The following is a 15706-nucleotide window of genomic DNA, read 5'->3' on the forward strand; positions in this document are numbered from 1 at the left end:
TGCCAAAACAAAGGAAGGAACTCACTGCAGTTTTATTTTTCCTTAGATAAATTTTTTATATAGAATATATTACAGTCAGAGTTCTCAGCTTTTAATCAAAAGATAACAAGTTATTGCAGTTTTTTACCCAGTGAAACTACCGGTGGAAGGAGAACTTTCTAGAAAGCTGTCTTGTCTTTTAAAAAAAAGAGGGAAAAAAACCCCACCCGGACAGAAAATACATGTGTAAGTTGCGCTTCGCGCCCACCGGCGCCCGGCCGGGTGGGTGGGCATCCATGTGGACAGGGGAGCGTGAGGTGAAGAAGCGGCGATGGGCACAACACTATGGCGAGGGAGGCAGGCCTGGGCGCTAGCGAGGTCAGGTTCCTAGGCACGATGCTTCTGCTCCGGCTTAATTGCTTTTAAATCAGGAAATGAAAACGCGGTGGGGAGGGAGGAGGGCGGCGGCGGTGACCTTCGCCTGCGCGGGGAGGGCTGGGGCCCTCAGCCTCGCCTCAGCTCGTGCAGCTTGTGGGCGACGCGCTCCAGCTCGGCCTCGATGGCGGCCAGGCTCTCCAGCTCCTGGTCCTGCAACGAAAGCCCGGGACACGCGTCAGCGGCCATGGGTGGGCAGCCCTTGCCCCCCCAGAGCTATGGGAAGCCTTGCCCAGGGCTAGCTGCCAGTGGTGGCACAAGCACAGCCGCATCTTGCCCCATCGCCTCAGCCCGCTCCGGCATTTGCCCCTCTGCACAGATGTCTGTGCGCAATGCTAATTAGTCCTGTCCTAATGATAAATCGCTGCAGCTGGTGACGGGGACAATACATGCAGCCACCCTCCTTCCCCAGCCCTGCTGCCGGGCAGGGCAGCCCCTGACAGGTCTCTCCCTGCAGGGCATGGGGCTGGAGGGAGATGGCTGCCGGGGAGCCGGGGCCCCGGCGGGCGCTGCCAAACAGCACTGGGTGCCTGGTGTCCCCTCTCCCCATGCTGCGCGGGGTGTCCGCATGCGCCTCCAGTACCGGACGAGGCTTTTCTGTTTGGGAAAATAGTGACTGAGGAAGCCATCAATTTAGAGGCTCAAGCTGCCCATCACTTGGTGGCCGTTCTATAGTGGCTCTTGTATATCTATGCCGTTACTTGAAGCTGTTTTATTTAGCTCAGGTACTCAAATTCGTAATTGCATGGCTTTGCCTGAACTCCGGTCATACACAACTGGCCCTATGTCGCTGCCAGCCCCAGCCCTGCCTGTCCCTCACAGCTGCCGTCACCTGGGGCTCGCTGCAGATCACGCGCTCGCCCAGCGCAGCAGCAGGCTCCGCAGGAGCAAACTTGGGGCTGTTGGTGCTAAAAGTGCCTTTGCCTGTCGGCAGAGCTGAGGTGACGGCCCCTCTCCTGTGTGGAGGGAGCAGAGCCTTGCTGCTGCCTGCAGCAGCCGCCAAGCGCAGGCCGACGCTGAGCCACTGGCCTGCACTGCATGTGGCTGGTGTGAAAAAAATAAAGTATGTAAAAAAAGTCATTTTTGTCATCCCTGAGCTATTTTCCTGGACAGGGAAAAAATCACCCTGCCCTTCTGCAGGGCCCTTGGTTCAGCCCCTGGGAAGGCTCCAGCTACAGCAGTGTGCTGGTGGCTCGGGGTGCCCGCCAGCACCCAGGGGAGCCAGACTGAGCCCAAGTAGCTGTTCCAGTGTGTTTTGTTTGAAGCGGGTCAGGGAGCAGCTGGCTGAGGCTCACCTTGCTGGAGGAGAGCTTTGGCTGCAACTGGAGCCCCCAGAAAGTGAGAAAATAGTGCTGTGAAAGAGAGGAGAGGTCAGACCCAAACCACGGCCTCTCGCTATGCCCATGTGCCCTGGCTCACTCCTGCCTGGCCCGGCAGGCTGAGCCCCAGTGAGTGCAGGGGACAGCACTGTCAGCCCCGGCTGTGCCCACATGGGCCTCACTGGCCAAGCCACGTGGCCACATGGCCCAAAAGTGAGGAGAGGGGACAGGATGGCAGCTGCTCTGGCAGAGCCGGAGCCTGTGCCTTCCCTTCCCTCACTGCCGGTGCCTGGTCTGATGCCTACTCACTGACTCCCAGAGGCCCTGATCTAGTTTAAAAAGAAGCAAACCAAAAAGTCTTGTTGCAACTGTAAACATAGCGGTTTTGCAGCCTCAGCACCCTCCTTCCCAGTCCTCGTTCAGAGGCTGAGCCCACCACCTCGCAGGCAAGGTGCACCCCAGAGCCGCTGGCAGGGGCGGGTGGGGAGCAGCCTTCCTGGGGGAGAGACCTGGGATGTGAGCAGAGGGTGGTGAGGAGGCAGACGGGGCAGGCGCCCACCTCCTTGGCAGGCACCCGCTGCATCCCTGCTTGGAGCTGAGACGTTTGGCTTTGCTTTGAACCAGCGCGACTGGAGATGCCCTCTCAGTAGGGGATGCTGATGGGCAACCTTTGGGCAATGTTTTGGTGTGTAACTAAGGTAAGAGGGGTGTTTTGGAGGCAAGAGAGCTGCAGGAAACTGGCTTCACTCACCTGCTGCCCCAGTCTGTTCCCAGGCACGTGATCGTGGCTTGTCCCAGAGCCTTATCCCAAATAAGCATCCGTGCCTGGAGCTGGGCTTCAGCACAAAGGCAAAACCACCACTCCTGGCTGTCAGGAGAGTGCTGAGCTACCACGTAGCATCACGTGAGGTACCAGGGAAGGAGGTCTCTGACTTTAGAAGCCTGGCTCAGATGTATTCCCACATCTGCCAACCATTTCCACTCCAACGCCCCAGGTCTCTCACCATGGTGGCACCCCTGGTTTACCTCTGTAGGAGCCCTGACACTACTCACTCTGTCCCTGAGCCAGAGAAAGCATTCCCTTTGACTTGGAGGGGCTTTGGGACACAAGACCCACCCTCACGCTCCAGATATAGCTCTGGACACCATGTCCAGCACAGGCCAGCGCAAAAGTCCTGTCGCATTTTTAAGACTCTCTGGGGCAGGGCATCTTTTTGCACTAGTCACTAAAACAAGGATAAAAACCAAAGGCACAGCCAGATGCAACTCTCAATAATACCGAGGGCTGAATGACTAAAAGGTCACCAAGCATCTCCTTAATGTCACAGAGAACCGATGCTGGCTGTGTAACACCAAGGTACCACCCACATCTCCAAGTATAGTTTGGATTCCCATGTAATAACCGGGCAGAATTTATTCTTAAGCCTACGTACACCAACCTCTGTTCTCCTGTTAGCGCTGCCTTCCTCATCCTTCTTTTCTTCAGGCATGGGAGCAAGTGGGAAGCCTCCTTCACTGCTGTCCTTCTTCGAGTGATGTTTCCATGACCTTCTCACATCTTCCTCTGGACTACTGAAGTCATACTTGTGGGACCTAAATGCCATTTTCATGGACCTGTCTGGGTCTTCCTCACTATCATTTTCCTCCATGCGCTTCTTTGATGTCAGCTGCTTGGCCAGCTCATCCATTTTGTTCCACCTCTTGGAGTCTTCCCACTCCCTGGAGGACTCCTCCTCCATCTCCTCGCTTTTGGCATCCCTGCGCTGGAAGGTGTCCTCCTCCCCCTGCATCCCCTCATCCTCCAGGCGATGCCTTCCTCCTCTCAGTGCCCGGGGCTGCTCTTCCTCCTCCTCCTCCTCCTCAGAGCTCCGCCCGTCTTTGCCAAATCCCAGAGCATCGTCGTTATCTGAAAGAGCATTAAACACAACAGTGAGCACAAGTGTTAACCTGGTGATGCTCCACCTTTGAACCGAGCCTTCGGGGGTGATGCAAGGTGGGTTTCCTGACCTAGGCCAGGATTCTGGAAATAGCCACTCTCGCATCACCATGTCAGTAACAGGGCTTGGAGGCAGCAGTCAAAAAACACGTAGGAAGTTCAAGAAAAATAAATTAGTTGTCCCCAGGTGCTATGAAAACTGAGCAGCAGGCAGCTGCCGGGCCTGTGTTACCTGCTGTGCGTGGGCCCATGTGGTCGAGTGCTTGCGGGCGGGGCTGGGTGGCTGTCGGTGGGGGTATTTCTGTAAACCCAGTCAGCACCTGCCTGAACTTCTAGGCTTTAAAGCCTCTTATCCGTCTGCCCCAGTGCTATCACTTCACCCCGGGTAGGTATCAGTGCAGTCATCTGGGATACGTACTGTCATCTCCCTGCATCTCCTCAGCCTCCTCGTCCTCCTCAGCCAAATCAAGTGACCTCTCTGCTTCGGTAGGGTCCTCCTCTGCAGCATCATCTCCTCCATCATCCTCCCGCTCCACACGTTCCCCTGCTACCTCCTTGCTCTGCTCCTGGCCCTGCCTGGATGGCTGCTCTCCCTCATCCTCAAGCTCCAGGCTGTCCCTGGGGCCTCTGGGCTGCTCCTCTTCATCCTCTTGCTGCTGCTGCTCATCCTCACTGAAGTCTTTGCTGATGTGGTTGTCCAAGGCTTTGTCTCGCTGGGCATCATCTATGTCACCAATCTCGTTGCTCTCTGCTTCCTCCCGATCCTCCTTCTCGCCAGGGTCGGCATCCCGTGGCCTGGGCTCCCTCTCCTCCAGGCTGTTTTTTCCCTCCTCTCTTGAATCTTCATTTTGCTGGGTTTTCTGTGCTGCCAGCTCAGCCAGGGACCCCGTGGGCTGCTCCTCTTCAGGGCGCTCCCCTGCCGCATCTGCAGAGGGAGGAGCAAGAAGCAAGACCTCTCCTGAGAGCTCATTTCACAACCAGCGAAGCCCGTGCTTTTCTTAGGGAGTTTCAGCCCCGCTCAGCAATCTGCTTAACCAGCCCATGGATCTTTTCGCACGTCACTTCAGCATATGCTTGCATTCAAGCAAGCCGGTGCTCTCGCTGGTGCCTGGTCTCCTGAAGAGACTCGCGAGGCTGAAGTTAAACATATGCCAAAGTGCTTTGCTGTGGCACGGTCCTCATCACTATCTCTTGAGATGCCAGTAACAAACTTGCCCTGCATGAAACCCGATCGCACGTAAAATGAAATGACTTAGGAGTATAATATGGCACTTGCACAGCTCTCCCTGCTCTGAGTGCTGCGCTGGCATCGCATCCTTATTTCTCCCACCAGGTTGAAGAGGGAGCCAGTGCTGTTTGCGGGTGAGCCAGAGGGAGGGGGGGCCGGCTCTGCTTCTGCCAACAGCTACTCAGCAGGAGCTTCATGTGGGCTGGGTATTCGCTCTTGCTCGTGTCAGAGACTGGCCTCTTTTAACATAATTAGCCATAGAAATCTCTTTGCAAAAGAAAAGATGGGGGGCTAAAGAGCGGTGGGAAAAGCCAGATGGGTATGGAAAGGCGAGTGCAGCCGCAAGCAGGGCTGAGGAGTGTGCGGGGGGAGGGGATGCAGAGAGCCGGTCACGCAGGGCTGGTGACGACCAGTGACACCGTGCTGGTGTCACTGGGCTGCCTGTGGGCCTGGACGGTCCCTCGTGCCACGCTTCATCCTCATGCAGCCTCCACACTGCTGGAGCAAGAGGTTCAGGTCTGCCCTGGCAGGAGGGAGACCCAGTGCCACCCGTCCTCTCCGTTGGCTTTTGGCCGTGCTGGCTGCAGCAGCAGCCCCCGGGGGTATCACTCCTCATCGCTTTGGGCAGCTTTGGGCTGATGTCGCGGCATCGCTGTGCTGCCGTGGCTCAGCCACACACCCCAGACCCTGCTCAAGACTCTCTGCGGGGGTGCTGCTGCTGGACGAGAAACCGTCTCACCCCACATTGGCATCGTCTCTTCCTGATGTGGAAATGGGAAGGGGCCAAACCCTCCTTTCCGCTACACTGCCTGTCTCTAGCAAGGCCATAGAAACACAGTGACAAGGGGAAATCCCAGCTGAACGTGGTCTTTCCAAGATGCAGGTGTTTTGTGTGGGTGTGTGCACTGTGTGTATCCCAAGTTCAATCTTCCCTTCAGAGTCCCATAATCTAATGTCTTGGATGCCTGAAAACAAGGGCAGCAGGAGCAGAGCCAGATTGCTCTTGCCTATATCACTGAGTCTTTCAGTACGGGATTCCCTGGCTGTGACTCATTTTAAGCATTAGGAGTGAGTGATGGTGTTGGCAGCAGGGTGGAAAAGATCAGTATCAGTTTGGTAACTTGACCATCACCAGTTACTATAGCTCAGAAATTACATGGTGTTTAAGCTGGTAAATAAGAACAAAGCAAACACTGGGTTGCTTGTGTGTGTCAGCAGCAGCATCAAACAAGATGCCTAAATGAGAAGCAGATGGACATATCAAGGCTGTTAGAAAGAACATCCTTGTTTACAGCCTGACCTGGATTTCCTGGGGGGAGGCTGACACTGACCTCTCTGCTTGTTCCTGTCGTTCTGACTTTCAAGGACTTCGGAAAGTTCATCTTCGAAGCCACTGTTTTTCTTCTGCTGCTGAGTCCTCTCATTGGCACCTGCGTCAAGTAACAAAAAGTAGGGAAGGGCAACAGCCCCTCCTGTGTTTCAAAAAGTAGAGGCAGGAAAACAGTTCTGTGCCCTTTATAATTGTATGCATATTTTCTACAATGGACAAATCTGCCAAAGGGGAGCTGCGAGGAGAAGTGAGACTGGAGGATACATGAATCAACTGCAGTAGCAAAGCTACCATCAAAAACATTATCTGCAGGAAAGAAAGAGGTCTTTAAACAAACAGAGAAGCAAGGTTGCTAGGAAAAGTAATATTGATGGAGAGCTAGGGAATAAGAGATGCTGAACTGCAGCACATTCAGGCAAACAAAAGACTTCAGCATCAGAGTAACGAAGGATAAAAATTGCCTCCTTCCAGATGCTGCCCACGTACCTCTGTTGAGCTGAGCACTGAGAGCCCCTGTGCCCCCCTGCCTGGTCGTGGGGGCCCCTCTCCCCAGGCGCTGCCCTCCTGGCACTCCCCGGGAGGGAGGAGCAGCATTCATTCCCGCTCCGCTCTGGGGATGGTCCAGGGCCCCAGGGCCCCACACCTTAGCTTCTGGCATTATGGAGCCAGCTCGACAAAAGCAACACCCTGGAGAAGGTCTGAAGGCAGCACGAGCTGGAGGTCAGAGCGCAGCTGTCCTGGCGACCAGCGCTCCCCAGGCAGTCCCATCCCATGGGAACTGCAAGCCAAGCAAGCCCTGCCTATCCCAGCTCACGCCCTGCTTGTACACCTTAATGCAAAGGCAAGAGCCAACACTGCCAGCCCAGTCCTCTCTGGCCCTACCCGGGACAGAGCTGGATGGTGTGGGCTCTCCAGCCTGAGCAGGACCAGCTGCAGCCAGCGCAGGGGCCAAGATAAATACCTTCGCTTTTCCCTTGGGCTACACAACCCTCCCATCCCCAGGCACTGTGATCTGTAGATCAGAGCTCATGTTAACCCAGGAAAAAATGGTGTGATGGGCTCAAGCCAAGGAAAGAGCGGAGCAAGATGCACCTCTCTGAACACAAGTCTCTTCACGTGGACTCCACGCTGTATGGCACAGCCTGTCTGATAGCTGAGCGCTCCCCCTCACAACCCTGGTGTGCCTGGGCAGCAGCATCCCAGGGCACTGAAGAGGCCCATGTTTCTTTTTCCTGAATCATCAGAGCATCCACGGAGCCTGTCTGGGGTCACTGCTCGGCTGGGCCCTCCACCAGTGGGATTTGGGTAGTGACCAAACTATTGCTCTCTCCTAATCTTGGCTTCCTGAATTTTCCCTCTCCCTTCTCCCTGTTGCCTCTGTGACTTCGCTGCTCTGAAGCAGTCTGGTGGCACTGTCTCCCAGCCATCCCTGGCAGCCGTGCCACACAGGAGCAGGGCACAGGGACGCCCTGGCGAGGGAGGGCTGCCAGCTGGGTTACCCCAAGGAGAAGGAGGAGGGAAGGCCGGGAGCTGCTCTCCCTGCAGCCTCAGGAGAGCCCTGTTGCAGCCTCAACCGAGCCACCTGAGCAGAGGGGCCTGCACCAGCTTTGAAGTAGCCTTGTCTGGGACCTGCACAGCAGCTCTGGGGACCTGGGCACCTAAGAAAACCCCTTTTCCCCCTTGTACACCCCTTTGTACAGCTCTGTGCTGCTGCTGCTTCTACATTGACAAGTGGTGAGCTGCCCACACCTCTCCAAACCAAAGGAACTTGCATTCAACCTAAGGAAGCCAACAGGAAAATCCCCACTGGGGGCTTTCACTGGGATCTTTTAGGTGCAAGTCCTTCTCGAGGCTCAGCGAGGCTTCCCTTCTGCCACACCTGGGTTTAGTGCTAGACTCCAGCTGCACAAACAGTGAAGGTTTTCTTGTCTTTCATTCTAGCTTGGGAGCTGGTGGCTATTTGTTGAATTCAATTACAGTATTTCCTTTTAGGGTTCTCCCACCCCAAAATGCCTATACTCTGCATCACCACCAAGTTACATTGACAGTCATTTAAATCATCAGATGCTTACTAGAGTTATTATAAGCAAAATTCCTGTCCCCACTCACCCAGTCTCTACTGGAAGTCCTGTAGGGCACATTTATATGATGTTAAATTAATGTAAAATACAAAAAAACCCAAACAACAAAACTGCGCAAGGGGCTACAACAGATGAACCCCCTCTTCCCAAAAAACTGTAGTGAAACTGTACCTTGAGCCGCAATTTCCTGAAGTTCCTTCAATAAATTTTGGTGGCGAAGGATAGAAATGATTCGTTCATCTGCAATAGAGGAGACCTGGTACAGAAGGTGGTCAAAGACAACCTCCCCCCACCCCCAGGGAAATTAAAAACCACCCCAAATGCCACCTCCCTCTTCATTTACTCTTCTCTCCCTTGGCCTGATTTGCTGCCACATCTCTTAACCGTGTGGTTAAGATGACAGGAAGGTCCCATGAAAACCAGGCCACTTCATGTCACCCAGCGCCTCCCCCGGCTGCAGTGCCAGCATGATGCATGGCCTGGGCCAAGCGGCGGCTCCGTCCCGGCTTCTGGGGCCTGGTGCAGCCTGGTGGGGTGGCCACAAGGAAGGTGGGTGTGTCAGGGACCCCTCGTCAGGTTCTACAGCATGTGTCAGGGCAGGACCAACCCTTGCTTGTGTCTCTGCCAGATCTGCTCTTGCTGATACCCAGTGTTAAATCTGAGCCTCTACCTCCTCTGAGTGTTTCCAGGCATTCCTCACTGATCGGCAGGGGGTTTGGCTTCGATAAAGTATCAGAGATGACCTCTACAATGCACTTCATCACCTAGAAAGAGATAAAAATACAAATTAAAGCACTGCTTTAGTGTCATTTTTTTCCCTAAATCTAGTTGTTACCAAGGCTAAAACACAGCAGATGATGGCACAGATCTCTGGTCGAGCCAGAACTGAATGTTCGGTTCCTGTTTTACCTAATGCAGGAACAGAAGGTATCTCCCGAAACTGAGAAGTGAGCAAATGACACATGGCAATGCAAAGGGCTTCTTCAACATGACGCACACTTCAGCTGAGAATTTCATGACTCCAGCCCATCCAGAGGGTGGGCACATCAGGCGATTAAAGGAGATCTGGATATATGCATAGAGAGCTCAAAATCATCCTCTTTTAAGCCAATATATCTCAACCTGCATCTCATAAAAGGGCTCAGTGGGAGGTTGTAGAGAGCAACAGGTGATGGAGCTCTTCAATAGGTGACCTTGAAATCTTGCAAGCTATTCGAGCCCTGAGAAGGGCACCATAGTTAGACTGCAGCCAGGCATGGAGGGTGACGTCAGGCAAATTGTACCTTCAAACATGGATAAGAAATACTGCTCTCAAGCCCTAGAGAAGGCCAAGACACTCTGGAGAGGTGTCTGACCTTGTACTTGAGTGTTCAAGCCATCTATTATGGACTGGAAGAGCTGTTCACGGAGGCAGGTCATCTGAAAGTGAGGAAGTTCCCACACTTTCCTCCGAAGCGTTTGCAGCTGCCTGAGGCAGCTTCCCAGACAGGGTGAACTCTGGGCCTGCCCTGTCCAGCAGCCCTTTTCTTCAGTGTAAAATGAGAAGCATTATTTGTCTAATTTGTCACTTGTACAGAGATCGCAGGCCTAGCTCTTCACCCACGCAACTGCAGCACCACTGATCCCACAGGGATCAGCCAGTGCTCTATGTGTGGTAGGACAATGAAAGCCAGAGGCGCAAAGGCAAGGTGGAACCTCTGGCAGGGGTGGAGGCACCCTCGCCACGGGAGCCCTGCTGTGTGGTCCTGGTAGACCCAAATGGTCACACAGGAGAGAAAGCAACATTCACTACAGTCCAGTGCCGGTTAGTAGTGCAGGAATCAGGCTGCTTAGTTCAAAAGGATGATTATTTATAAAGCAGCCCAGAAAGTATGCAGGACTCACAAATGCCTGTGGAAAAAAAAGAGGCTAAATTGAAAAAAAAGATACAAGTAAGCCTTGGGGGCAAATTATTCACTCACTGAACCTCTTTCTTCTGATGATTTCTGCAGGCAGCCCTAAGAGTCCTGAGCTCTCTCACAAGGTGCCATTCTCAGGAGAGCAAAGCAGCGCGACTGCAGTAGAAATTAAACACAAGTCAGCAATTCCCAGTCATCTACAATGTTGCTCATTCAAGCAATCAGATATATTCACTGACCAGCCAGAATGGGCACATTTTCACCCTGTGTAAGGAGAGAATTCTGCTTTTGCAGATCACAGCCATAAAATGCTGAACTCTTAACTATTTACACGGTTTGAGGTGATTGCCTGCTGGATTAAAAATGTTACAGGAAAGATCCAACAAAAAGAAAGCAGAGAAATTTCCCTGGTATCATTCTCCCATACCACAAGCAATCCATTAATATTGATTTTAGATGACTTTGAGTCACTTCACTCTACCATTAAACAGAACAAACCCCAGATTCTGATACTTCTCTCCCACGTTTCCCAACCTCTGGAGCCACTTATTGCAGCTGTATTCGATGCAGCTTCAGAAGTAAGGACTTTCTCAGCATGAGAAATAAGAACTTGCTCCAATGAAACATTCTGTACAAGCTTTTTGAAGACTACTAAGCTGATTTAAGGTCTTTGTCTGAACACAAAGGAACACATCAGTCACCACAGAGATACAGCCAACTCTGCGGAGGAACTTTGTAGCAGAATGAGATGAAGAGTGCAGTCATTCCACAACACTCTCCTTGACTTTTTGTAAGAGCAAGTCTTGCAGAGTGAGACTTCACAAGGTCATGAAATGACAGCCTGCGTCAGGAAATGAAGGAGAACCTTTCCAAATGAATGTAATTAATCCAGCGCAGAAACTCCGACTGGAATTTTGCCATAGCTATCCTCTAATTGTGAGCATGTAACTAGATCCTTAAGAGCTGCTCATGCTGTGCCTACACAGAAATCTCCAAAAGATCATGTCCTTACAAGGATAGACTTCACCACTTTTGGGTGCTCAGGCCCTTCTGAAATGTATGCTTGTAAGCGGGAAATATAGTGTCCTTTGAGCACAAGAGTGGGCAAACACCACAGATATTGTAAATGCTTTGGTCGTGTCCAGCTCCCCATGGAAAGCCCTTGGTGTAAGGCAAGTCTGATGAGCTGCCCAGGAAAGGCCTGCAGATGCTGACTACCCATTTCACAGCCCCAAGTCACCTACAAATGCCGGTGGCACAGTGCGCGTCTAGAGCAGCACAGTGTGCAGGAAGAGCTGCGGTGCTCACTGCGGTACCCATGTAATGATATCCCTGCCCTGATCTGTCCCGTGAGACAGGACTTCCTCCGCTGAAATGCTGTGTCTCAGAGGGCAGTGAAGGCGGAGAAGCCCTAGTGGCTCCTTCCAGTTGCAGCAAAAATCAAAAGAAAGTTGTGGTCTGATTTTGCTCTCAGCTAGAGCCTGTGTCAGTGCAGTACCCAGGGAGAGGATAGGCTTGGCAGACACTCCTTCCTCAGTGGAAGCATTCCCATGGAGTTGCACCAGCTTCCACAAAAGCTAAATGTGGTTTGCTGGGAAGTGCCATGTTTTACACATAGGACATACTGGGCAATAGATCTCACAAGGAAAATTGTGGAATTAATAGATTGTCCCACCAAATGCCCAATGAGCATCCCACTCTGGCGTGGCCAGTTGAAGGGGCAAGTGCCTGCCCTGCGTCCCCTTTCTCAGGTAGCAGCACACAGCCTGAAGCAGGCACCCAGCGGCTCACAGCTCACGGCTCAGCCCCAGCAAGGGCTAAGCAGGCTAAAGGTCTTAACAAAGCAACAGCTCTCCAGGGACAGGCACATCTGACAGGACACAGGGAAGCGTATCTCATGGCACTTGCCCTGTAGGTGCCAACAAGCAGAGACGCTGTACAATGAAGCCTGTGGCTGAGAGTGACATGAATGTGGCCTCCCCTACTGCTGCCCAGGGAAAAACATGATGTGGCTAGAAGATTTCAGGAAACAAAGACATTCAAGAAGTGGGGTGGGGGGGGGTGGGGAGGCTGGTGTTTCCTTTCTGGACATTAATTTCTGTAGGAAAAAATCAGCTAAAAGATCATCTCATCTGAAAGACTATAGGCATTATAATATCAGGAAGGGAAGGTCTGTGACAGGTCAGCACAGGCAAACACACCTATCCAAAGGTGCCAATAGCCCGTTTTTGGGAGTGCACACACTGGCGAAGTGCCGCTATGAATGTCAGAGAGGCGTGACACAAATGGACGCACAGAAGCCTGTAAAAGAAGGCTGGCGAGGTCAGCTAAGTCCCACATTGCCTGCAGACATCCAGACAGGCTGAGCAGAAGTTGAGGGCAGATTAGCAATCTGAGAGTAGCCAGTTGCCTGTTTTTCAGGAACATGGATGTTTAAGTAACACACCACACACATGCAAACACAGATGTATACACATCCCCAAACACACACAGTTCCAGCGATGCCCTTTCCTGAATCACATCTCCCCCCACTCTCCCCTGAGTCACCTCGTGCTGGGAGCTTTGTAAAGATGAAAGTAGGAGGACTGGGGAGGGTTATACCCAGCCTCCGTCCCCAGCCTCACCATTCTCCAGACAAGCTTGTTTGGCTCCCTGGTACATCCTGAGGGACTTCCCTCCTGCCCAGGTGCCCAGAACTGGATGCACAAAGGGTAAATCCTAGTAGGGAGGGAGCGGGGGCGGATGGATCCTGCTGTAGGGATCTCATGCAAATCCCTGGCACTTCCTGCAGGGCATTTCAGCAGGGGCAGCCAAACGCCAGCCAGCAAGGTGGAGGTTAAACATCACATCCTTCAGCTTTACTTGCCACTTCCACTACAGGCCCATCCTTACCTTAGTGTCCCCTTTATTCATGTCGTTTGCCACAGGAAGGGAGACGGCTGTAAAATGAGGGGAGGGCAAAAAAAGAGAGCTTGTTATTCACCTCCACTGGGAGACAAGCAGAGAAATCCTATTCTGCTAAAAATGGGAGTGGAGAAGAGGGGCATCTTGCTCTGGTGGAAGTGGTCCTTGGGTGCAGCAGCTGGATGTGTGCATTGTGCCCCCCTCAGCCTTCCCCAGGGAGAGGGAGGGAAGGGAAGGGAAGGGAAGGGAAGGGAAGGGAAGGGAAGGGAAGGGAAGGGAAGGGAAGGGAAGGGAAGGGAAGGGAAGGGAAGGGAAGGGAAGGGAAGGGAAGGGAAGGGAAGGGAAGGGAAGGGAAGGGAAGGGAAGGGAAGGGAAGGGAAGGGAAGGGAAGGGAAGGGAAGGGAAGGGAAGGGAAGGGAAGGGAAGGGAAGGGAAGGGAAGGGAAGGGAAGGGAAGGGAAGGGACCGCGGGACAGGCAGGCCCGGCGCGGGCCTCGGGCAGTGACCTTGCGGCGGCCGCTGTCCGCGGTGCTGAAGGGCCGGGGCTGAAGGGAGCTGGGCGGGGGCCGCGCTGCCCGCGGGGCTGAGGGTCCCGGAGCGGGGGGACGCGGACCCCAGCCCAGCCCCACTTACCCGGCACGGCCAGGAGCAGGACGGCGAGCAGTCCGGGGCGGCTCATGGTGCTGGCGGGACGGAGACAGGGGCAGAGGGTGAGCCTGTCCCTGGCGTGGGGGCTCCGGGCGCGGTGCCGGCGGGAGACCAGCGCCGTGCGTGTCTACGCCAGTGCCCTGGCTGAAGATCTCAGATGGGGCACTGCAGCAACCGGCTCATTTATATATCTCAGCCCCTCGGAAATGGCGTCAGGAGGAAGCCACCTCCTCCTCTCCTCTCTCCCCCCTCCCCTCGCACACAGCCTTCCCATCAGCCTCCACCACTCACCGGGTGTTGGAGGAGCAGCCGCACGCCAGGATCCCCCCGACCGCCCCGGCTGCCGGGGCAAAGGGTTCCAGCAGCACGGTGTCAGGCTCCAGTTGCCTCACCTTCTCACACTCAGCAGGAGCAGGGCGGTTGCGAGGTGTGTTTCCAGGATATCACTTTTCCAGCGCCTCCCCCGGCACTGGTGATCTACAAGCACCTCTGCATATGTGCCCTCTCTGTACGTACCAGTAGTCAACAGTGGGAGTCACCTCCTGTGTCCCAGCCAGCGTAGCCACCTGTAGATGGATTTGCCCTCTGGGGTTGCCCTTGTGTTTCACTGGCCACAGAAGGTAGATAGATAAATAGTTTAGAACAAACGCTGAAGTTTTTAGCTGCCTGTTACATGTCTCCATAGAGGACAGGACACCATGAAACCCATTTGCCAATGGAAATGATAAGTCCCAGCTATTTTCTGAAAGATTTTTAAGCAGTAGGATATCATTTGGGGTAAATCGCAAAGGCTGGTGTGTCCGTTGCTCAGCTATTGTGACTCCACAAGCAAATTTTAATAGGTTGCTGACCTTTGTTCAGTGGTTCATAACAACCTATGGCATCACCCTCCACCCTCACTGCTAAGCACTCCAAAGTTGAAGTAACCAAGATTACCTGGTCGCTAGTTTCCATTCACAAGGGAGAGAGAGGAAGTAACAAATTGTACCATTCTCTTAGTCACAAGCATTTCCATGCTCGTGACAAAAAGTCTGTCTATTCTTTGGATGGAGCATCTGTCAGGTCAGACAGCTGGATTCTCTTTTGAGACTCCAACTCATCTTTAGGACAATGCTTGTTTCGGAATAGCACCACTGCTATTCCGTGCTATCCCTCAAGCAATTTCAGAGGTCACAAAAGCCAGGGAACTTATACTAGAAAACCAGATTTCAGAAAAATGCACTGTCCTTCTTCTCCACCCTAAATTATTCTGCTCACTGGGGAGTCCTGCACCCAAGGAGCTGGAGAGAACGTACTTGTTCTAAAATGACAAGAACTTTTCTATGAGACCAGGGGGAACAAACTGCACTATAGGTTTCCACCTTCTCTTTCCATACACACATGGAAATGTGCTCCCAAATGTCCTCTAATATCTGATTTAAATGCATGCTTCAAAAGGCACATTTGGATTGTAAAAGCCCACTCATACAAAATCAAAGCTCCCCTTGTCTGTTCCATTTTCTATTTAATAGCAGAGAAAAGCTGGAAATAAATTGATCCTCTGGACAGTGCTTTGTGAATGACATTGATTGATAGTTAAATGTTTATAAGACCATGAAATGAACACCCATGACAGTTCTTGTTGCATGGGGAACCTGCATCCTCCAGGAACAATAGATATCCTTTTTTTTTGGTCATGCAATGGCCTTTTACTCCTTCAGGATGCAACAGAGCATTTTAGTCTCTGAGTCTGAAATATTGAACATTATTAAGCTTGTTAATTCCTATGTATTCTTAAGAGAGAAACAGATTGATCTGCTTATCAGATTGTGTTTACCTAGTCAATATTTACTTATCCTTACATATAAATGTTGATCTTATTAGGGCAATAAATTATCTCAGTTCTAATCAAGTTTCTTACATGAAGCCCTTTTCTTCCCTGGGGCCCTTTTTTGAGAAATGTCACAGGA

General features: G+C 52.7%; 1 protein-coding gene across 1 annotated transcript; it reads right to left on the reverse strand.

Moving 5' to 3' along the window:
• Positions 1–483: 483 nt before the first annotated feature.
• On the reverse strand, positions 484–13788 carry CHGA (chromogranin A; the record flags this gene model as incomplete). Its single annotated transcript, XM_082317363.1, has 8 exons — positions 484–567; positions 3173–3639; positions 4088–4594; positions 6229–6327; positions 8480–8548; positions 8979–9072; positions 13099–13145; positions 13743–13788. The coding sequence occupies 8 exons, from the start codon at positions 13786–13788 to the stop codon at positions 484–486; spliced, it is 1413 nt and encodes a 470-aa protein (XP_082173489.1).
• Between the last annotated feature and the right edge of the window lie 1918 nt (positions 13789–15706).

This window comes from Platalea leucorodia (assembly GCF_965183815.1).
Source record: "Platalea leucorodia genome assembly, chromosome: 7".
Classification (NCBI taxonomy): Eukaryota; Metazoa; Chordata; class Aves; order Pelecaniformes; family Threskiornithidae; genus Platalea; species Platalea leucorodia.